Raw genomic sequence first — 25,163 nt, forward strand, 5'->3', positions numbered from 1 at the left:
ATTTCAGAGGAACCAATGAAAGACACCTCAGGTGAGGTAGGGGAACAGCCACGCTTTGAAGTCAGACCCGTGTGATCTTGGGGAAGCGGCCTCCACTCCCCAGGTCTTGGTTTTGTCATCGAGACAAGAGGGACGACGATACCAGTCCCAGAGGCTGAACAGGACCCACAAGGGTTATATGCCCACTGATCACTCAGCATGGTGCCAGGGACATGTGGGCACTGGTGCTGTTCCTGCTGGACAGGAGTTTTATGAACAGATTTAACCCAACAAGAAAGAAAAAAAGTCATGGTCTAAAAACTGAGCTGAAATGATGTGAACTCCTGCCCTGACCACACAGAAGACCACGCTGGTGCCAGAGCTTGTGAGAAGGGGAGATGTCTGCAGCCACAGCTCCAGCTGTGGTAGCAGCAATGACACACGTCCACAACCCGGGCTATCACCAAAACACTTCAGTGGAAATCAGACTGGATCCCTCAGCTCCTCAGGGTCCAAGCAGGACCTCAAGAATCCAGCACACCTTGCCTGGTCCACAGACCACATGCTGGGTCACAAAGGCTGCTTCCATGGACAGGAACAAAAACAGCAGTGTACACGTGAAATAAAAACACTGAACTCTAAGAGACAAGATAATCAAGAACCAGACTGAACTGTTCACTTATAGAACAGGTTATTTCGAAGGTCAAATCGTGAACAAGGATGCATAGATACACAGCCTTAACTTAAAAGGAAACACCACCAGTTCACTCAGAAAAAAAATCATCCTTGCTGCCCTGGATTTTTGAGGATTCTGATCTAATGCTGTGAACTGCTGTGGAAGAGCTGACAGGGACCAGGTGAGCTGCCCCACTCAGGCCCTCATGCCCATCAGGTAGGACACCTCACACAGGTATCTCCTCACGAAGTCAGGTGATCGTCTAGAGGGCCCTGCATCCGTCCATCTGCTCTTTCTGAGAACTCCACGAGGGACAGTGGTCATGAAGAAATAGGTCTAGATTCTGAGTACTGATACTAATTGGGGGAAAAAAGATACTGGGAAGGAGTGTATGACTTAGAAGGAGATAGTGGCAAATATTAAAACCTTATGCTTTTGCTGTAACATCCATCTTCCAAAGTGACATTTTTATATTTGAAAGACCCGTTTCATAATTAGAGTCAAAGTAACAGACTGCTACAGTCCACAGTTCCAGAGAATAACTTCAGGCCTAGGCCCTACCGGTATAAAGTGATTTCTACCTGTCATGCTTATCATGAGGAAAAAATACACAGCTGTACAGCACTTAATACGCCCAAGAACTGAAACACAATTACTGAAGAATACAAAACATTTTTCTTTTCTTTTTTCTTTGTGTGTGTGAAAGTATGTGTTGATAGACATCTTACAGGATTAATAATTTGCACTAGGTAAAAAGGTATATGTCCATTTTAGAGAAAGGCAAGACTATTAAAACGAAATAGAAAATGTAAATTCAATATTCTATAAAGCATAAATGTTTCTCTTTTGGTCTTGTTTTTCTTGAATACTAGAAATTGTTAAAGTACAAATTCTAGCTGTAAGGAAAACTGAAACGGGGGGCGTCTGTCAGACAAGCAGCCCCAACGGACACCGAACTGGTGATCAGAGGTACAATATTACCATGTACCATGGCCACCAAATGTTGTGAAGTTTTTGTCCTGGGGTGGCACCGGATCACAAACATTAAACAGCCTGTTGAGCCCAGGAAGAATGAAAAGTATCTTAATAATTAACAGTGAACATAAAGGTTTTGCATTGTGCTGTACACTGAGGCCGTTTATCCAAAAGCAATTTGCAGACTGCTTTAAAGAAAGCTTTGAAGTGACTCGTTTCACAGAAGGAGAGCTAATATTCATGCTGCTTTTTCGATTAATGTGCTCACCCCCAAACCGAGCACATGCTTAGTTTCCTAAATGTTATCATGATGATACTTTTTTTTTTTTTCCTTCTCTGAAGTGAATCACGCATGGGCGGATCCCTGGTAAAATTCAAAACAGGTTGCAGAGATTCAGCGAGTACGGAGACACTTTGGACGCGCTCAGCTTTTAAGCAGCAACGGTCTCTGGCTGAGCTGCGCCACACGCTGGCAACGACCTCGCAGACGGGCTTGCCCGGAGCAAGTGGTCCTAAACGACAACAGTACAGGGCGCATGGGTGCTTTCTTCCCCTGATATGTGAAAACTGGGAACTGCCAGAATCCGAGCATGCAGAGGGGACAGGAAGGGAGGCTCGGGAGGAGGACGGGAGCGGAGAGGCGCACGGGACAGCGGCGGGGGACAGAGGCAGGTGGCTGGGCCCGGCGGGGCGGGAGGAGCCCCAGGAGCCAGGCCGGCGGGTACTCACCGAGCGGAGGGAAGCCCCGAGCGGGGCTCGTATCGCGGCTGCTCTCACGGCTGGCATCGCGGCTGCACCCCTGACTCATGCTGGGTCGAGGGATACGGCTGCTCCGTGCTAGCGTGCAGCATGAGGGGTTTCAGAGAAGGGGAACAAGTTTAATGAAGACAGAGAAACTCACATATGGTCAGTCACATTCCGTTCACGTAATCGCGACACGGCCCGCGCCTGCCCCTGCTCGGGCCTCACTGACTGACGGGCCAACAACAGGAGGGGGTGGGCAAAGCTGGACTTGCCCACGGCCTCGCAAAGCTGGGCATTTCAGTAGGAAGGTGAAATAACACCTAAAGGTAAGAAATGGAAAAGAAAGCTCTCCAAAGAGCAAACTGGATCAGAATATACAAGATCCAAAGTCTTCTGGAAATGATCAGTTGCTATGGCTTCAGCACACTCCTCCCCGAGAGGATAATAAAAGGCCATAGTCATTTTCATATGCACTGGGTCCTTAGAAAGATACTTTAATTTGGATTAAAAACAGAATAAAGGCTCTGGTCACTGAACTCTATGAACTTACCTAATTAAAAGGAAGACTGTTCACTTCCCCCAGCCTGGCCTTTACAAAGAGAAGTCATGAGGACTGACCCTGCTAGAGAGCCTGCATGCTGCAAATCAGTGTGGGGATATAAAGAATCGGGACTGCTAACCCCTCATTCACTGGTCTCGACATTCATTCCGGTGTTTTCTATGGAATCCAAAAAGATCCGTCTGTCACCCCTACCCAAGCACCTCCACTCACCAGCCTCACACCTGAGTCCATCCCAGGTGGCCTGATAGTCCCAACAGTCATGGTTAAAGATCATGCACTGGCCTGAGAACAGCCAATTACTTTCTCACATCACAGGAGACTGAGACGACAGAACCCCACGAGCAGCCTAACGGCCAATATAACTTGGCCATAAACCTCATGAAAGACCATGATTTTCTTATTTCTCAGCTTGCTTTGAGAAAACAGAAATGCAGTACTGGCAAAATACTCAAAAACAACTTTGCAAACTGAAAGCACGTAGCCACCTACATGACAGCTGATGGGAACAACAAATATTTCCATCTTGAGAGGATCTACTAATTCTGGATTAGACAGAAATGCCTTTCTCAGAAGGTTTGGAAAATATAAACTTGATTCACTGATGTAAAAACCTCCATGCTTACTACATTGCAATGAGCAAAGCCTATAATTTCAGAGCAAAGGTAGATTTATTATATGGCCAAACCGTAACAAGAATGTCTTACAAACCAGAATCATAAAACTCCCTGAGTTAGAAGAACATGGAAGTGAAAAACCAAACCAACTTCCTATTGTGGTCTCTGCTCAGTGCCAGAGGTGAATGAGACCCTAAAGGTACCTAAGTGATGTGCAAAGGTTTATCAGGTCTGTGCTGGCGAGCAAGGCAAGGTCAAGCCCAGGAACGCAATCTCAGCCATCAGTCAAAATGGGGCTTCATCTGGAATTCTCTAGGAATTCCTAAACTCTCCTTCATTTTGCTATAGTGACGTGGAAGCACTGAGTTTTCACCAGAGTAGTAGTGACAATTTAATCAGCAATTCTTGATAACATTCTAAACACCTCCTGCTCCTACCATGAAGGCCAAAGCAACAGGTGTTAAATTAAACTTAAAAAACTAGGGAGTATCTACTGATCCCGTCAGTAAAGGAAAAGTTGCATAAAACCTACAAAAGAGTCCTTAGGGGGGCCACTACCACATCTAATGTAGAAATGCCCTCTCCAGCTCCATGCTAGCTCACTGGTCCAGCCACTCAGCCGCTCTAGATCTCAGCCTCCAGTTAGGAAGGTGAGAGAGAGAGAGAGTCCCCACTATTTAAATGAAAAGGGTACTGTGAGATAATGTACGTACGTAGGTATGTCTGCGGTCCCTGCTGAAAGGCATACGTGAAAACCTTGTCTTATTCCACTGGCCACTCCAAAACAATCATCAAAAAGCAGTAAGGCCAGTCCTGATAGGTCTTCACACGTGGGCATGCTTAGCTGACCATTTTCTTATAGCTCTTGCCCGATTACGTCTGAATTTTCACATAGTTCTCACTCCCTGCTTTAAGTGAGCAGATATATTACAACAATGGGGAAGCTCTGCTCTCTCCCCAGGCTGAGCTTGCTTTGTGAGGGCAATGAAGAACGTGAGAAGAAATAGGTAGATGCCATGTGAAATAACAACAATCATAATTCTTAACGAGGTCCACCGTCCTCGTATTTGGCCCAGAGAACGTCCATTCAACCCATCTGTCCTGACCGCCTTCTTTACCATATGGCCGGTAAGAACATGGAGAAAAAGAATTCTGTTTACAATTCTGTGAATGGTTTGGCCCCAAACTTCATTCAAGTACACTTAGCGGTGAAATCAACAGTTCAAATGTTGGATAATTTAAAACACAAGAGGAAGAAGTTCCCCCTTACTTGCAACACCATTTCCAAAGACTAACCTACAAGGAGGATTTAAAGTAAGTATACACATAAACGATTTTTACAAAGACTAATTGATTAGGCGTCAAAACTACACCACAACATACCGAATCACCCTGTGTACTGAGCACCGGGAGTGAGCGTTCTGTGTGGGAACAGGTTTTGGAGGAGGGGTGGCAGAGGAGGGAGAGACGATAAAACACATCTGCCGCGTGAGCTTCCTAAAAGCAGGCAAGCTTCTCAGGGAGTTCTGGAGTCCTGCACGGAACGCTGGGAAGCCTGGAAAACCCTCTGACTGGTTTTCATTCCTTGAGTGACACTCTACCTTTATAGCGTTTTAAGGGAACTCCTGACTTTTGTCTTTCAAGGAAGGATCCTACCAGAATTCCTATCAAAAGCAGAAGTACAAGAAGAACAATGAAAACTCCCGGAAGTTAAAGACATGAAACGTCTCTCTGGCCTAGACATTCTCATGTCTTGGTCTTGCACACAGTAGTCTAATCTAACAAAGAGCTAAAAGGAATTATTAATTTCAATTTTTTTCAAAACACATTTAACCAGAAAAGCATCTGAGAACACTTTAAATGCATATCCACAGACTGTTAGGGGCAGAAAGTCCAATGTGTTCATAGCCTTTTCAGTAGACAGTTGGGAGAACAAGGGAACCAAAGGCCAACTTCCAAAACGTGACTGCTGTAGAGGTCAGCAATTCGTGTGACTTTACCCTAAGTCACACGTAGAAGGAAACAATTTACACACACACTCCTCCATTTGCTCAGTTTATGAAGGAATACATTTCAGAAAGAAGGGCGTGGGAGGGTTTTGTTTCTTAGTTATCCAACAGGAATTACATCCCGTTTTGCTTAAGAAACCTTAAATGCTAAAGAAAAAGAGCTCTGACATCATCTTTATCACAGGTGAAACCGGAAAATTTAGTTAAGAAATATTATTTCAAACAAAAAAAGGCGTAGTTGAACCAAATACAATTTGCAGATAACTAGAATTATTTCTCAGGGCAAATTCCAAGCTATGAGGAAAACTATTAACCGGTTTGGGGATTATAGAAAATATTCTTAAAAGATACTCCTACTTTTTTTTGAATATTTATATTTAAAGTTGTTATACAATGAACCAAATGTTTAGACACATAGACATATAGGCAGTATATACTAAATGATCAAAGAAATATACACTCTATTACAGAAAAATGCTAACATATCTGACACCCCATAAAATGGAATCTCTAAGCAGTACTAGACGAAAAAAGTGGAAAGATGTATTTTACTCATATATATTTTATAACTGTGTATGTATATTCTCACAATGTGCAAAAATGTCTATAAAGTATCTTCTTTAATCAGAATTGTATGCATGACCTCAAAGCTCCATCCACAACTAATCCCCTTAACGAGCATCAAGGAAACAACTTTCTTCAAAATGATGTTTCAAATAAGAACGCTTGGGAAGGTTGACAGGCTCCTATTTAATTCTTACTGATGGATGATGTTCCATAGGACTTCTTTCAAAGGCTTATTAAACGCTGTCTTTCCAGCTACCCACAGTGCAAACTTCATACTTAAGAGCATAGACTGCCAGGTCCTAGAGTCATGTTAGATAATCGAGGTTGGATTATTTCCCAATTTCAAGAAGGTAAAAATGGCATCTTTAATAAATTTAAAAAGTAAAATCCCAAAAAAGGGAAGAATTTTTGGGGCTTCCCTGGTGGCGCAGTGGTTGAGAGTCCACCTGCCGATGCAGGGGATGCGAGTTTGTGCCCCGGTCCGGGAGGATCCCCCATGCCGCAGAGCGGCTGGGCCCGTGAGCCATGGCCGCTGAGGCTGCGCGTCTGGAGCCTGTGCTCCACAGCGGGAGAGGCCACAGTGGTGAGAGGCCCGCGTACCGCAAAACAAAAACAGAAACAAAAACAAAAGAAAAGAATTTTTAGCAGTATGAAACAAGTCAGGATCACCAAGAAACATCCTATAAACTTAACTAATTGTGGGAAAAGGACAGCTGAAACCTCAAGCCTAGGTTTGAAATCAAATGTATTTTCCAAACAAAACCAGATCCAAATACACGTATGTGACAACAACAAATCTGAAATTTATCAGTAGATATTGCAGTCATGATATTTTCTCTGGTTGTATCCACATTACTTGCTATTACTGGATGCAAATAACTGGTCAGCTCAGGGACCATGCTCCATAAAGCCCACAGAAGGTCAGCATCACGCAGCATTTTAACAAAACCACGGCTTGATTACATTTCTCACTTGCTTCGGAAATGTTGGTCAAACCAAATCCTTTCGATTCTACTTCTTAAATACCTGCCCCCCACCGCCTTCTGGAAGTTCAGGGAGCCTTCAAGGACATTCGTGAGCTGGACCCTACCAGTCCCTCTGCCCCCATCTCCCACCCACTCTGCATCTCCCACCCACTCTGACAAACATCCTCGGCTATCGTCAGATAAACCACTAGTGGTCCCAGGGCGCACAACGCTCCCTCTCGTCTGACCGCTTCTGCACAGGCTCCTCTCTGCCTCATCTCCCCACCCCGCCTGGTGCCACCTTATACACCTCATCGAAACAGGGCCGATTCTGGGAAGGCTCCCCTGGCAGGAAACCTAGGAGGACTGGGGCAGACATTCCTGTTCTACGGTCCCAGAGCAGCTGCCAGGGTATCTGTCATACTGTCTTACATTTTCACCTCTAAGACCACAAGCTCTTTGAAGTCAGAAGCTAAATCTACTGCATTTATCTTCTAATCATAAGATCTAACAACATGTGCCTAGCACATCACAGTAAACGTTCCAGTATTCAATAAAAGTTATTGAGGAGATAAATGAATAAATGACAAAGGTAAGCCAACAGGACAAAAGAATACAGTATTCTGATTTCACATTAGTAGGTTTTTACCCTTAGAAAGCAGGTGAGACTATAAGAGTATGAACACAGATTTTTCACAGTAGGTCACAAGACTTCTAACCGTTTTACTAAAAAGGGAGCATACAAATTAGATTTTAACAGAGTGAAAGACTGTTAAGCTGCTGAGAGTCATTCATATAAAATCCTACTACAAAGAAACTAAACACTACAACACAAAAATAAACACTATATATACCTAGTTTTCCTCTTCTTGGTTTTTATGTTTGAACAACATTATGTCAAAAGTAACAGCTACACATATCCTGTGATGATAATTTTCACCAATTGGGTTAGAGAAGAGCAAAATCAAAATAAATGTGGACCCTACAAATTGCTTCTGAATATTTATATAGGTTAATGGCTATTTATTGCTAATCAGTGAAAGACAAATGGAAAAAGCAACAGTGCTCCTGTGCAGGAAATTTTGCAGCAAAGAAGCCTGCCCATTCCCCCAGGTTAATGTTTTGCCAAATGACTCTAACCCACAGAAGCCCACAATGGTGTAGTTCTTTCCCATCAGTGTGAAGGTAAACCCCACATATTTGTTAGTCCTAACTGAAAACTGAACCTGCTATCATCTGTAAAAAGCACAAACTGAAATGTCTTTTTAACACAGACAAAGTGACATCCTCGGTTCAAAAACAGCTATTTCCCACAGGAGACAAAGTCATTAGATTATAATCAAAATTATGACCAGGTTGGGAATGGTGTTTCAAGATCTTTGAGAATTCTCACCTAATCCTATGCGGTTTGGACTTGTTTCTCGGCTACATCCCTGACTCCTGGGAATCTTGCTTCGTTTTTCTGAAGAGGGTGTCGCAGGTGGGCCTCTCGAGGAACCCCCAGCAAGGCCACTATAACCACTTCCCAACAATTTCCCTGGGGAACTTGATCGGCTGCCAGCTAAAAATGAAGCGAAACAAAATTGAATAATGGATGTAAATCAAGAAATAAATTACAGTAACTTCAGAAGTCAGTTTACACATGAGTTTGGATCAAATATCAAGAGAATTTTATATAAAAATAGCTTTCTAGCTGGTAACATCACTAATTTTTCAAAAACTAAGGAGCATAAAGGAACATCAAATTTTCATAAAAGAGTATTTATACACAGGAGTTAATTAAAGATGGAGTTCTACAGAAATGACTGCAAAATTTCTGATTCAAAAGAGCAGGCTCAGGTTGAGTACAAAAAGCCTCTCAGTTGCACAGCAAATTTCTACAAATAATCACAAAGGCATTTATTTATTAACTGGTTTGGTTTCTGTAGGAGTGGGTATGTTAAAAAATGGCGGAAAGAGTAGAAATATAACAGAAATTTCTTAAACGCTAAAGGAAGACTCCATTAATCTAACAAATGGAAAAGGAGGCAGAAATATGGTAAACAGAAATCACAAGATAAAATGATAAGAATAAGCTCAAACATATCGGTAATCATAATAAATGTGGCTGGATTAAATTCAACTATTAAAAGACAGATTCCTGGATTGGTTTAAAAAAACTGAAATGAAATTCAACTGTATGTTGTTTATAAGAGACAAACAACATACATATAACAAAACAACAAAACAGAATAAAAAACAGCATTAAAAGAGAAAAAAGGATGTTTCATATTGATTAAAGAATAATTATCCTTAAAGATATAATAATCATGAAACTTTATGCTCCACGTAACATAGCTTTGAGATAGAAAACACAAAAACGATAAAAATACAGAGAGAGATTGAAAAGGCCGTAATTATTAATATATCTCTCAGAAAGACTAATACTAATGAAAGATTAATACACTACTCAGAAACTGGCAGAGCATGCAGTCAAAACTATACAGATATGTATAAACACACCTCCCGCATATACACACAGTGCATAGTCCAACAAACAGAATACACATTCCTTTCACATTTCCACACAGGAATAGTACAAACACTGACTCTGTACTAAGCCTCAAAGGAAATCTCAATAACCTTTTACAAAGGAAGAAATTATATAGAAAACATTCCCTGATGTGAATGCAATAAAATTAGAAATTAAAATAATAATATGGTTAGTTATTTTTATAAATGGCTAAGTGACTACATACCTATATAACCATTTCTTGTAAAACAAAATTCTTTCTTAGAGAAGGCAGCAAAATTTTAAGGATCGTACCAATACACTCAAATGGCAGTCATTAACTTAGATCATCTCCTTAAGCAGAGAAGGCAATAAAATGCGCAAATATCAAGTATTTGTTATCATGTAGCAGAATAGAATGATCCAGAGGGAAAAACCTTCAAAATAACACTTACCTGGAAATTAAACACACACACACACACACACACACACACACACACACACACCCCTCCATCATTCAAATAAATCACTCAGGTGGCTACTTACGAAACTTCGTACTTTATAATGATTTAACTACAGTTTAAGTGAAATTCATTATAAAATTATCAGTACACGTTCCCATGAAGAACATGTCTCAGGATCTATTAATTTTGCCCATAAAATCTGAGCACACAAATAAACGATTAAGCTGTATAAAAGGAGAAAAGAAATCCATTTCAAACTCTAGAATTTGAACATACAGAAAAAACGCAGCAAGATTAACTAAGCTCATAATAAAGAGAGAAATTAATATTGTGCAAGGAACATGGGGTGCGGGAGAATGCAAAACACAAAAAAAAAGCAAGAAGAGAAATGGCTTACCACCAGCAGGATTAGCAGATCTGGATCCTTGATTATGAGAGCAGACCAAAGGACAGGCAAAAAGTGGATTAAAAGACAATAACACAATACAGAAGGTCAGCATGCAACACAGCACAAATGTCTTTGTTCACAAACACATTAGCAAAAGGGCTGTTTTTCTAGGTCTTGTTCCTCCTAGCCTATTTTCGTACTTATTTTTACTTTATACACATCATACTGTATTAGCATTTATTTCAGATCTGCTCATGAAACACTTATGAACCTACCATGCGCCAGGCACAGTGCCAGGCGGACGAGATGCAGAGAAGATGCCGGGCCCTTTGGGGGCACCTGCCCTCTGGCTCTGAGCAGCCTGGCAGAAGTGACTGCATCTTACCATCTGTGTATCTCTACCCCTGCACACGGTGCTCACCACACAGGAGGTGCTCCAGAGACATCAACCAAGTGGAAGAAACCACTACTAGGTAGTTTCATCTGAATGTCTTATGCCAAATTCTCCAATATTTAAACATTAACCCTCACATATTTAAGTCCTCAGCTATTCAAAAGATGCCAACTGTTAACTGTCCTAAATTTAACATTAACGAAATCTACTTACTCTTAAATCAGAACTATGAATGCTAGTATAGCTACATTCGTAAAATATCTAGATGTGCTCCTATCTACCTATTAAAATAATTTTTAAAAGAATAGTTGGAGGGTGGGAGGGAGGGAGATGCAAGAGGGAAGAGATATGGGAACATATGTATAACTGATTCACCTTGTTATAAAGCAGAAACTAACACACCATTGTAAAGCAATTATACTCCAATAAAGATGTAAAAAAAAAAAAAGAATATTTGATTTATATATATAAGTTTAAGGTCCAGGCTTGGTCGTTTGCTGGTGTTGTCTCTTTCCCTTGAGTGGAATTTGGTGAGTAAAATAAAACTGATGAGCTTTCCAAGTGGATCCCCAAGGCAAAGTGCAGTATTTTTATGACTGAAAAATTAAAGCTCTATCATCCCCCGCTACAGAAGAACTTTATTTCCACCACCTCTTAAGCAGAGGACCCAGCTAGGGGCAGGGACCCTTGCAGAGGCCAAGGCCAATAAACAGCAGACATAAAGAAATGGAAAATACTGTTCAGCCCTCACTCTCCAAGAAAGGAAACAACCCTATACAGCCTATACAACCCTATACAATTTTTTTATTCAACTCAATTTCAACGTATTGACTTATATTCTGAGTCTCGAACATTTTTGGCCAAGAAAAATTTTTTTTGCGATAAGACCCGACTCATATTTACGAGGTCATGACCAGAGTATTACATCTATCTGTGACTCCAGGTATCACTAGGGTTCACCAGAATAACCAGGGCCTGGACACTACTCCCCAGGCAGAAGCTTCTGGACTACACCTGCACAACCTATGCTGTGTGGTATGGTGTAATACACTAAAAGCATGGGCTTCTGCGTCAGACAAACAAGCCTGGGTGCTGTCGTCTCACAGCAGTATGTCTGACCTTGCACTTTCTTTTCAGAAAGGACATAAGCTTCTTTTAACATGAGGACTCTAGTTATCAAAGGGACATGGGGAAAGCATCTAAACTCAGGAGGAGCTGAGGAAGGCATTCTAAACACCTACGACAGAAGCTAACTAAGGTTTGGCCTCAGACTAGCCGCTCTCTACACAAGCCAGACAGCTCTTGGGGCCACGAAGGAGGCTGACTCCGGCAGCTGACAAGCACCTCCACCATGGTCGCCTGCCCAGGAGGGCCCTGACCCCCCGCCCCACTCCTAGTGCACAGACCGGGAAGCCGGGAAGTGAGACACCAGGCCTGAATCCTAAGAGAGATCAGAACACACTCATCCCGCCCACGGCTGCTTTCATGGCTGATGTTAACAAATCAGGTGACTCAACACATACAGAGAAGCAGCAATGGAAGCGAGCGAGGGCAGCCGAGCGAAGCGAGAGCCCACACTGGCAGGAGGAAAGGAGCAGAGTGGCGTGTTAGCGCAGCGGGGGATGGGGGGGGGCAGCTTCGAATGGATTTACTTATTGCCGCTGGGAAGAGACCTCAGCATGAAGTCATCTCCCCCCGGAGCTGCTCTTGAATGACATCAGGATCCCTCATCAACAGCAAAATGGGTCCCAGCCCAAGTACGATTCACCTTGGGAGGCTTGAGGGGAGGGAAACTGCATTTCAATGTTTCCTGCCTAGGGACACAAAGTGTAAATCACCTGGAAAGGGGACACAGGTACACTGGAATACCCCGTCTTGTAAGCATCCAACAAACATCAAGATTATTCACAGTGTCTTAGAGCCACAGAAATGTGTTTTTCCATTAAGTCGATGAAAATACTATAAATTTTCAGCTACAGAATGGCTGTTGGATAAAACTAAGAGAGAGGGAGCATAAAATATACTTCTTACGCTGGGACTGTGAGACCACTTTGGCGCGGCTGCGGCCCCGACTGTCGGAAGGCGTGGAGGTGACATTGGTGGCGCTCCCAGAGCTCTGCCGTCGCGTGCGGATCCGACCTGGAGGACACGGCAAAAACAGTGCTTCCGTAATGTTTCCAATACGTGCGATCACTCCTCGGGCAAGGGGCACGGGGCTGAGCCACCGCCGGGGGAGCTGGTCTCCCACGTGTGGTCCTGACACGCGTCCCTGTGTGCACACACAAATTCTACAGACACGTCAGAAACTCCTCAGAGGGACTCAGGAACCCCTCAGGTGCTTTGCTTTCAATTGTTTTAGCATATTCTATTTTCAGATGGGGAGGTGATAGTCACTTGAGGGTTTTTTTCCACAATTTTTTTTCCAGATTAAATTCTCTCTCCTGTTCATTGCCGACATGTCTGTCGAATTTCCAAAAGCAGGAAAGAATACTAGCTGTCATCTTCAGAAAACTACTACAGGAAAAAAAAAAAAGAGTAAATGCAAAATAAAACAAAGAAACCTTAACTCAGCAATCAGCAAAAGTTAGATCACCCTGGAGAATAAATGTGTCTTGCTGTGTAGCATTAAACTTCTATTTTAAAGCATGTATGCCAGCAAGTTTCTAGGCTGCAAAAAGATGAAGTTTATAGAAAGAATCAATATTAGGAATACCTAGAGAAGTGACCTAAAAATAATGCAATGTCATAGGCATTTATGAAGAATATTTGCCATTATTAAGTAAAGCAATGTGTTAACTCCAATTATCAAAGCATGAAACCATAAAAATAAAAATGGATTCATAAATACAAAATCACTGATGGTAAGACTAGAATGATAAGGAATTAAACTTTTTAAAATACAGGGCTTCTTTGTTTTCAAAGGGGCACAAATGCCCCCATTTCCATAATTCAATCGGAAGAGCAATCTGATAGGGAAAACACAAAGCAATTTGAACTCCCACCGGCTTCTTACACTGTTCTAAAGCACATCTACCTCATCAACTGAGAAAGTTTGCAGAAAGGCAATACGGAAAAACAAATCCTAAGACTTGAAAAGGTTCAAGAAAGGAAGGTAAAGAGCAATAAAAGAAAGCACTGCACTTAATTAAAAATAAAAAAAAGGAAGAAAGAAAACTAGAAAGAATCAATGACTTTTATTAGCAGTTGAATGAAAGACCTACAAGTTCTAGAATCCAGACTAAAATTAGGAGCTATATCATATAGGATACTATGAGCTATATATGTGTGCACTCAAAATCCTCACACCGGGCTTCCCTGATGGCACAGTGGTTAAGAATCCGCCTGCCAATGCAGGGGACACGGGTTCGAGCCCTGGTCCGGGAAGATCCCACATGCCGCGGAGCAACTAAGCCCGTGCGCCACAACTACTGAGCCTGTGTGCTACAACTACCGAAGCCTGTGCACCTAGAGCCCGTGCTCCGCAACAAGAGCAGCCACTGCAATGAGAAGCCTGTGCACTGCAACGAAGAGTAGCCCCCGCTCACCACAACTAGAAAAAGCCCGCGTGCAGCAACAAAGACCCAACGCAGCCAAAAATAAAATAAATAAATAAAATTAAAAAAACAAAAATCCTCACACCAACATATAAGTACCCACTTTACACATGAGGAAACAGAGAAGCAAGGGGGTTACTTAATTTGTCCAAGGTCCCACCGCAGGTTCAGATGCCTGTGCCTGGCTAGGTCATTTTACTCTGCTAAGTCACCAAGAAAACTGAACGTGAAAAAAACAACTGAGTCTAATTTCTTAGGATTTTTTAAGTGACCATCCAAACCCTCTCAGCTAAGAAAATAAAAAAATCTTCTTTGCTATGTCCCTGTGTCCTCCACCTCCCCCCAACCCCCCGCTGGTCATCATTCCCTAGCATTTCTTTATGGTTTTAATATACATAGTTGCATAACCAAGAAATAGATGGCATTATTTTATATTTTTTTAATGTTTTTAATCGTATCATAGGGTATATATTTTTCCAAAACTTACTGTTTGGCTCAACATTTTATCTGTGAGCTCAGTTACGGAAGCGATTTTTTTGTAGGACGTAAAGGAGAGACCCGTTTTACTTCTTCTGTGTGACTAACGAAGGTCCAAACAAATTTACTTAACCCCTTTCTTAACTAACCTACAAAGCCATCTTTGTCACTTACAAGTACTTGTATACATGCAAGGGTCCGTTTTCTCCACTGTGGTGTCTGCCCCATTAGTCCATGTGTCCATCCTGTGCAACATACACTGTTGCGAGTAGCTTTTCAAAACTACCTTCCTAATTGGTAGGGCAAATCAAGCCACTTTTCCCTAAAGCCCTCTGCTCTCTTGCATATGCGCACGTGAAGATGTAATAAAAAGACGTGTTGAAATTCTGACTGGCAATGTGGAATTTGGGGTTAAGCTGGGGGCGGAGGGGGGGGCAGCCCTATGATATTGATCTTTCCATTCATCAGCATTTTCTCTTTTTCACCTTCTTCAGTGTCTTTCAATAAAGACTATAATTTTTCCAAAAGTTTTATTCAATTTTTATAGACTTATTCAAAGGTGCCTTATTTTTATTATACACAATACAGTTGATTAAATTATATTGTCTAACTTGCTGACAAATAAGAATATGACTGTTTTATATATATATATATTTTTTTTTTCGTGGTACACAGGTCTCTCACTGCTGTGGCCTCTCCCGCACAGGCTCCGGACGCGCAGGCTCAGTGGCCATGGCCCACGGACCCAGCCGCTCCGTGGCACGTGGGATCCCCCCGGACCGGGGCACGAACCCGTGTCCCCTGCATCAGCAGGCAGACTCTCAACCACTGCGCCACCAGGGAAGCCCCGACTTAACTCTAGGGACCTTGCTAAACTTTTATTAATCCTACCAATTTACATGTAGATTATGTGGTGTTCTCTAAACAGAAAACCACCTGCAAATAAGACTTCAGTTTTCTCCCTTCAAACCCTACCCTTGATCACTTCATCTGCTGTCTTGGACACACAGCACAATGCTCAAGAGAAGCACGAGGTAGGCTTTGCTATCTTGAGCCACATGTAAAAAAATAATTCTGGAATTTCACAAACTATACTTCAACAAGTGAAGAAAACTCATTCCTAATTGCTAAGAATTTATCAGAAATGTTTCTGGAATGTTTTAATGCTTTGCTTCCATCTTCTGAGATAAAGAGGATTATTCTCCTAAACGTACTGAGCTGCATCAATAAGGTTTGAAAGTATCAAACCTCCGCTGTCATGACTCACGCAGTCACATACACAGAATGTCTGTATTGTACCTCATCTGATTCTGGTACCAAGGTCACAACAGCTACATGAAACCAGGGAGGGAAGCTTTCTCTCTTCCTGGTCTCTGAGTTTATGTAAGACGGGAACTGTCCCATGCTTCACAACTTGCATGTATAGCCGTCTGAGCATGGTAGGGATTTTGGATATCTTTTCTATTTTAATTAAGTAATTAGCTTTTGGTGGGGGGATGGAGTTTTAGGTACTGATTCAAATTATTTAATGAGTAGTCTTAAAACTACTTGGGTTTTTTCTTCTTCTTGAAGAAACAGGTTTTTTCCCTAGAAGTTCGTCCAATTTGCTTTAAAATTGTTAACATAAAATTGTCATAGTTTTCTACTACCCCTTTAAAGCTCTACTGATCCACACTTATACCTGCTTTATCACTGCCAATTCTCAAACTGATCTTTCTAAAAGTTTGCCTATTTTATTAGTATTTTTAACGAATCACATTTTGTATTTCTTAATCCTCTAAAACGAATGTTTCATTCCTACTTCATTAACTTTTACTCATATCTTTGCTACTTCCTCCCTCCTTTTCTTTGGGTTTATTCTGTTCTTTCACTAACACACTGGAAACAGACTAATTCAGTCTCTCCTCTAATATAAACTTAGGGCTAGGAACTTCCCTCTAAGCACTGCTTTTGCTTCATTCCACAAGGATTAATATGTAGTTCAACATAATATGTTGCTTTTGAAAAAATGGATTATAGGATCTCATTTGTTAATGTTCTGCTTTGGAAAAATAAGTTGGATCCATACTTCACACTTTACACCAAGAAAAGCAGCAAATGGACCTAAGATTAAAATGTCAAATATGAAACCATCAAAGTTTTAGGGAACTTCCCTGGCAGTCCAGAGGTTAGGACTCCGTGCTTCCACTGCAGGGAGGACGGGTTCAGTCCCTGGTTGGGGAACTAAGATCCAACATGCCGCATAGTGCGGCCAAAAAAAAAAAGTTCTGAAAGAAAACATGGGAGAATTCCATGGTAACTTGTAGTGGAAAGTCCATTCTCACTATAACAAAATTAAAAGCCATTAGAAAAGATTGATACATTTGACTAATTTTTTTTTTTTTAAATCTCAGGATGGCAGGAAGAAAACTATGAGCAAATTCGAGAAAATGACAAATGGGGGAAAATTATTTGCAACTCATGTCATAAGGTGCTAATTTCCTTATCACATAAAAGATTCCTAGGTATCAATAATAAGTTCAACAGCAAGTGTGCCGGTAAATGTTTAGCAATTAGAGGGGAACTGTGGGGGGTGGGGTGGTTGGGGGAGTGTTCTGCTGACTTGTGGTGCTTTGCAATTCCCTGGTGTAAATATTCCCACCGTGGCCTCTTTGAGGCCATTGATATAATGTAAACCAGCTTATAAAATTCCTGAAAATCTAACAACTGGAATCGGATGAACTGGTTCAAGCCAGCTTCAACACACCACTGTCACATCCCAATAAAGAATGGTCAAAGGCTAGGAATAGATATTTAACTGAAATAGAAATGGCCCCTAAATGTATGAAACAGTGTGCAGCCCCCCAGTAAGAAAAAAATATTAAAATGACATTAAGAATGCTATTCATCACCGACAAGATTGGCAAAAATCTTAAAAATCTGCTAACCTTCTGGCATGTAGGCAAACAGGCACTCTCATTCATTCTTTGTGGGAGTTAAAATTAATACAGCCCCTATAGAGGGTTATTCGGCAATGTCTATCACAATCACAAATGTGTGCACTTTTTAATCCAACAATTCCACTTTGGGTAATTTAGCCTCCCAATATTCTTGTGTCCATGCAGAATGATGCACATAAAAGGTAATTCATGGCAGCACTGTTTGTAACAGCAAAACTCTGAAAACAATCCAAATGTCTGTCAATATGGGTTTGGTTGGTTCAAGTTAATCCACACAGGGGAATGTACAGCAGTATTAATGAGTGAAGAGGTTCTGCAACCTAACATGGAAGAATCTTAAGCTATAATTAAGTGAAAATAAGGAAGATGCAGAATAGTGTATGTAAATATGCTACCTTTTATGTTTTAAAAAAGGGAAAAGTATGATTTTCATATTCTTTCTTTTTTTTGTTTGTTTTCTTCCTGCTGAGCCACGCGGCTTGTGGAATCTTAGTTCCCTGACCAGCGATTGAACCCAGGCCCCTGGCAGTGAAAGCGTGGAGTCCTAACCACTGGACCACCAGGGAATTCCCTATATTACTTTTTATGCAAACAAACTATGGATAAAAATGAAACTAAAAGCAGTAACATACTGAGGTTGAAGGAAAGAGGTGATAACTAGATAAATGAAAGACAAAGATGAGGGGAAACTGCATACCTCTTTATATTTTCTGAGTTTGGAACTACGTTAATGTATTAGTTATTCAAAATTTGTATTTTTATATACCACCCACTATGAATATTAATTTGCAAATACTTTTTTGTATATCTTGAGGCTGTTTTTATTAGATCCATAAAAATTTAGGTCTATTGCACCTTAGTGACTTATTGACTCTTTTATTACATAGAAGTCCTCTTTTTGCCTTTTTTGGGTCTGTTACTAATAAACCTTCAACAGCTTTCTTTTACTATGAATTTCTCATCCTTTGTCTTTTACTCTATCTGTAGCCTTAAAGGCTTAATCTCTTTAAGTATCATATTGCTAGATCTTTTTTAAAAGTTTAAGTCTAATAATCTTTCTATTTTAACTGGAAAGTTCAGTTCATTTGAGCTTGTTCTTACCACTTATAAGCATGCTTTTTTTGTCTTGATTTCTCATTTTCCTTTTACCTTCCTTTGTTTCCTCCTTTTGTCTTAATTTTTCTCAAGATATGCTTTGCTATCTCTAAGGTAACAGTCTTACAGATTAAAATATTAATATTAAAAGCACAACTTCTAGACCCCTTTCTTAAACTTTTTATTCTGAGATAATTGTAGACTCAGATTTGACTGTAAGATATAATACACAGAGATCCTATGTGCTCTTTACCCAGTTTCGTTCAATGGTAACATCTTACAAAACTATTGTAGAAAGTCAGAAACAGGACATGGACATTGATATGCTCCATCGATCTGATTCCAGGGTCCCCAGTTGTATTTAAACTCTGGCTTTCCTTTGTGGGTAGTCTCTTCTTCCCTCTGGCTATTTGTAATAGATATATATTGTTAATCTCTGGTGTTCTGCAGTTTCGTTATGATGTGTTTCACTGTGAATTTTCTTTTTGTCTTGGCTGGGATGCACCAGGTTTTCTGCATCTGTGGTTCAGTGTCCTTCAACAATCGTGAAGATTCCCAACCACGACCTCTTCATATACTGTCTCCCCCCCAGTCTCTCTTCTTAAAACTCAATTAGATAGGTTGAACTTCTTCACTACTTCCCGTGGGACGTAACACCCCATCCTGTTTTCTAACTCCGTCCCTTCTGCACATAACTCTGGACGATGTTTTCTTACCTTGAATTTGTGAGTTCACTCTTCAGTTTCATTGGTTCTGCAGCTCAATTTACCCATCGAGTTTTAAATTTTAATAACTTATTATATTTTCATTTCTAGAGGATCCATTTGTTCTTTTTCAAAGCCTGCTTGGTCATTCTTTATAGTTCCTTACTCCCCTGCTTGTCTTTCTCAATTTTTCTTTTTATTTCTTTAAATATTAAGACAACAAAATGGTTTATTTTCTTGGAACTTTATGGGAATTCTTTAAGACCTAGAGTGAAGGTGAGTTCTTCCAATGAGGACCTATGTTTGCTTCTTCTAGCGTCCTGTGGATACAAGCAATCCACAGCCACTTCAACATGATTTATCTGCTTGGGTTTCTCAGACCACAAAGGTAGCATGAATTCTGACCAGAAAGCTGCACGAAGGCCCGATTTATGGCTGCAACTTCTCAGGGAAGATGACGTTCCCTGCTCCACCCAGTACTTAAGATTAAAATGGGCAGACTCCCTCTTGTCCTCTTCTCTTCAGTAGAGTCAACCTCTTGTTCACCAGTGAGGACGCAGTGACTTCCTGTCACTCCATGTCCTGAGCAAATGCCCCAGGTCTCCAGGATTCAGCCCAAAACCTCAGGATGCAAACCAGCTCTGGCCCTCACTTCCTAGGGTTTCTGCTTTTGCTTAAGTCTGCAGATGAGTGGCTTTACTACGTTTATTCCAGAGGGGTGCTCTGCTCTCAATTGGGAGGATCACTCAGACTACTAAACTCTATATGCTGCTAAAAATACAAGTTTCTTATTTCCTTTAAACATTTAAATATAGCAATTTCATATTACATAAAAGACCCTCAAGTCCTGAAGGATTAATTATGTTTTTATTCTTTCTCTCGGCTGTTTCTCACTCACCATGGATGTAATTTTGGACTATGAGCTCGTATTTGCCAGAGTTTAATCTGTGGGGACCTTGAGAAACCAGATTTGACAGTGGCCTCCTCTGTAGAAGTTCACTGTCTTTCCCGTGGAGGCTGTAAACGCAGACTACTTATTCATCAGTTTGGGGGTTCCCAGATACCACAGATAACAAAAACTGAAAGCACAACTTGTGTGAGAAGAGAGTTCAGTTACAAATTAGGGGAGGCTGGTTTTCCTTTGCCTGGGACCAAGTCAAGAGAGCGATCATGTCAGTTTGATGTCTTCAAAGGTTTTTCTCCCCAAGCCCACCTTTTCATGGCTATACAGCACTTTTACAATGCTGGCTGAGTGCCAACTCTTAACTCTCACCTAGGGACTTAACATGAGTAACCTCAGAGCACCCTTAAAATCCGTTTTGGGGAGTTTAAAGGGCCTCTGTTGTATTGTACTCAGATGTATATTTCCCTTATTGGAAGAGGTATGGTTTGGTTTAGTCATCCTATTAATTTGGCAATATTACTGCAAGTGCCTGTATATGTTTTAAAGACATGATATAAAATACTCTGTGGTCTTTAGGAAAAAGAAAGCCTGCTCAATAAATGCAACAAACAGTAAAAATATACTTCAGTTCTACCCTATGACCTGTTAATGACATATTCACTCATACCGTGTTTTGACAGGGACAGAAAGAAGATGTGAAAAAGGAAAAAAAGTCAGCGTTAAGTCAAAGACATGGAAATGGGGTATTAGGGAATGCTACAGCAGAAAAAAAATTCTGGAGGGAGAGACAAGAGGCGCATCAACAAACACACACATCCAGAGAAAAGCAGACCCAGAGGACAACAGACCTGTAAGAGCAGTGCAGCCCTTGACTTTTGTGGAATAAAGACAGAACATCCGTATCTCGTGGCCCGTTAATAACAGCCAGTCACACTGCCACTCTTCTAGAAAAGCCCTCAGGACTGGAAACTAAACCTGTGAACTGGTTTAACCTGGAAGCACGGTTTTCCTACGTCCAGTTTAGCCTAAGACAGTTATACATCATTCGACAGCCTCTCCCCACTCGGGTCTTTGTCTCCATTTTGAGGCGTGACAATGAAAAGGTCTCCAGGTAAATCTCACTCTCCAGTTGGGACGTTTGGGTCCAGGAACCTGCTTTTACACCCACTGTCTGGGGCACAAAAAGCCCAACCTCTCGAGTCGCACGTGGCATTTTTGAAAGAAACAAAATTTGCAAAGTTGATCACCTGTAAATTTTGCTACCTACAGGTACCGCCCGCCGCTCCATAACTTCACTCATGTTTTTTAAAGATAAAAGTAAAAGAAGTTTATAACTTTTATTTTTTTATACATACATATTTTTTCATTGTGTAAAAAGGCCAACTTCTTAAAATTCAGAGCTCTTCGACAGACACACGGCAATACCAAATGTTTTATTTCCCAGTAAAAGAGAACTAAATCTAAGTTCCTTTTCCAGAAGAGCAGACAAGGCTACATAGTTTTTATTGTGTAACCTTAATTAAAATCACCAGTAGTTAAGCATGGCCTTTGACTACACTTAGTAACATATGATTACCTACACTCTGAACCCATCACTACGTTGTTGGTACCAACAGGTCACTGAAGTATTTTAACTCTTCATTTAAAATTATTTATTTGGGGGAAAAAAACACGAATAATACATTTCCTAAACCCAGCAGCTAAATTTAAAAGAAAAAAAAAAAGCACGAGATGAGAAGATGCGAGTCATTCGTTTCCACACAACTGGAGTATCTGCAGCCACCCCTGGTACCCGCAGAGACTGGCTGGTTCCAGGGCCGGCCGGGGATGCTTGAGGCCACAGATGCTCGAGTCCCACAGCTGCCCTGCACAGACTGTGCAGTTCTGTAAGTTTACGGACAACAATCCGCCTATAGTGGGCCCACACGCTTCAAACCCATGTTGCTCAAGGGTCCAGGGTAATCATAATAAACTCTCTCACGAGCAGCGTAACAGACACTATCAATGCTTCCTTTTCCAAATCCCCCAAATCACTGAACATAGTAACACACTGAAAGATAACCTGGAAATAAACTTTCGTCCAAAAGTTGAGCTTTGAGTCCTTCACAAAAAATATTTATCTGATTAGTCATAAACATCAGAGTGGCTACTTGGTATGTGAGATAGGTAACTCCCAAAGACTATTTGTTTTTCTCAATTACGATAATAAGGGAGTGGCCAGGTTTCAAATGTATTGCCTGAATTCTGAATTTAGAGCATCCAACCACTGATTCAAAGTCATATCTTTGCCTCGTGATGCAAGTGCCTAGCGCTTGCCTCAGGAGCTAGATAGTAAAATATTCAACAGACTTTATTAACAAATCTTCAAAAGGCCCATAATGATCCCTAAAATTCAGACAGAAAACTCATGACAAGATGCTAAGTGATACTCGCTGCATGTGTAGCTTTTCTAAGCAGGCCTGCTAAGTTTCAGAGCTGAAACAAACAGAAATGACGGCCTAGAGGGGCTCCAGTTCACAGGCCTCCCGGGGCCTCTGTATTCTGTCTTGTCATCACACAAAGCTGGAGGCTCTGAGCGGCCAGTTATGTGATGGCCTGGATGGCCCTGGGACTGAGGCCAAGGCGCACGGGGCTGCCCCGATAAGGTTCTCTTCTGGCTGATTCTGAACTCTATACGATTAAGGGCCCACAGATCAACCTCCACTTTCCTACAAGAAGGAGAACCAGAAAGAGACTTCTCATCCTCAGCCTCCTGCACAATAACTAAGTAAGCAACCTTCTGATCTTGCTCTGGACAGGTAAAAGAAAACTCACAGAAAGAAGAAAAAAAAAAAAAGTTCAAAAACCCCACTGCTGCATGGAATCACAGGCTGATTTTGATTGTGCTATATAGGTATACGAAATCAAGCAGGGCATTCCGCAAAAAATGTATAACTTCCCACATCACTTCTTCACTTTTCATCTGATGAGACGAAATACATTATTGTATTCCGCCCTCCACTCCGCAACCGTCTAGGCTGAGGAAATACTTAGGATGGTTTCTTGGGGAAGGAGAGATATAAAATGACTCATATCAACGAAAAAAATGAAGAAAATCACACTCAGCCTCAGTCTCCTATCACAAATGATGCCCTCGTCGTGACATGGGCCTTTTGTCCATTTTTCATTTTGGAAACTTTTCATTTCAAAAACTTATCCGACCCCAAGAACCACCAGCGGGGCTTGGTGAATGTTCAGAGCCCCTGCTCCTTCCAAAGCTAGTCAGCATTTTCGGGGGCAGGGCCTAGGACTCTGCCCCTGCAGCAAGCACCCCGGTGATGTTTACGATGAGATGAGTTTGAAGAACACTGATCTTTTTTTTTTTTAACACAGAAAAGAACATTGATCTTGAGACTATGCTCCTCTTTTTTAAAAGTTCCGTTCCGATTTTTCCTTTGCAAGTCCCTCAGGAAGTAGTGCACATCTCGAGATAAAACCCAGTCTCCTCTGCTGGCTGGCCTTTTAGAGTGGCTAAATAATACAGGAAAGTTACCTAGCAGTTCCTAATTGTTAAATCATCCTGAGGGTTCATGGGTCTAAGCCATTCCCTTAAGCAGACGAGGTTAACTCTAAATTTCAATTATTTGAAACATCGTGCTTACTATCTAGAGACTTTGCAAGGTCGATCTTGTCTAGCATGTTCTAATCAAAGACCTGTACCAATGAGAACAGCTCCATCTAAAATTCAAAAGAATGAAACATCAGAAAGAGCCTCTTGAGAATGAGACAAAAAGAAAACAAAGTGGACATGGGTTTGTGTATTTCTTCCACCAGCTATATTCCTGTGTGTCACAGAGGACGAGGCTGCTGAGTGGATGAACCAAGGTATATGAATGAATGGGGTATGCGTCAGTGAGACAAACAGAAATGGTATCACACAATTCAGCAGTTTTAGGGGAGAGGAAACAATTTTTTTCACGTCTAGAAATTACCTGCCGGAAAACCTTCACCAGCCTTGAACCTGAATTGACGATGGACACTTAAATTTATGTTTAAAAGAGGAAAGGCAAATCCTGAGAGGCCCACAAAAGCACAAAGTGAGGAGGACGAAACGGAAGCTGAGGTGGTGCTTCAGGGGTGACAGCAGCTGGGACCCACGAGGTCACGTGACCCCCCTCCCAGTGTGGGCTCAGAGCGACGCCACGTACAGCACACTCAGGGCCCAAATTCACAAGCACAACGACCACACAAGAAAGGAGAGGAGAGCTCAGGTTGGGGGAAGGCAAAACCCAGTGGAAACAGGATGAAGAAGAGTGGAGGGATGCACGTGCAACGTGTCATGCAGGGACCCCGGGGAGGGCGAGGGCGCCAGGCAACACTCGTGGGGACAGAGGACCAGTGAGAGGGAGACACAGCTCGGCCACAGAGACAAACTGCTTACCCTCCGCTTTGGTGGCAGTGCCATCTTTAAGCAAATTAAAAAACAAGGGAAGGGACAACAGGGAACAGTTAGTCGCATCAAAAAAATTAAAAAGCAGAATGTTATTATTGGCTACTAAAGAAGCAAAAGTACAGTTTAAAATAAAATTAAAAGGGAAACAAGTTCAACAGCAAAGCAGAGTCGGAAGCAAGTAAGTGGTGCACCTTCTACCGAAATCAGCTCAGGACAACGTGCTTCTGCCT

The 25,163-nt window shown here is 41.6% G+C and overlaps 1 protein-coding gene across 20 annotated transcripts in view; it reads right to left on the reverse strand.

The window, feature by feature from the left end:
• CLASP1 (cytoplasmic linker associated protein 1) overlaps positions 1-25,163 on the reverse strand; it is a 268,556-nt gene that overhangs the window by 75,035 nt on the left and 168,358 nt on the right. For 6 of the 20 annotated variants that reach the window (XM_067742195.1, XM_067742194.1, XM_067742203.1 and 3 more), the window contains 2 exons: positions 12,860-12,967; positions 8,485-8,652 (listed from right to left, as the gene is read on the reverse strand). In XM_067742195.1, the coding sequence (XP_067598296.1) occupies positions 8,485-8,652; positions 12,860-12,967 (276 nt within the window). Of the gene's footprint in view, positions 1-2,359; positions 2,468-8,484; positions 8,653-10,443; positions 10,471-12,859; positions 12,968-24,921; positions 24,946-25,163 lie in introns of all 20 variants that reach the window. The other 14 variants (XM_067742183.1, XM_067742189.1, XM_067742187.1 and 11 more) reach the window with 6 other exon arrangements.

Source organism: Pseudorca crassidens, chromosome 6 (genome assembly GCF_039906515.1).
Source record: "Pseudorca crassidens isolate mPseCra1 chromosome 6, mPseCra1.hap1, whole genome shotgun sequence".
Classification (NCBI taxonomy): domain Eukaryota; kingdom Metazoa; phylum Chordata; class Mammalia; order Artiodactyla; family Delphinidae; genus Pseudorca; species Pseudorca crassidens.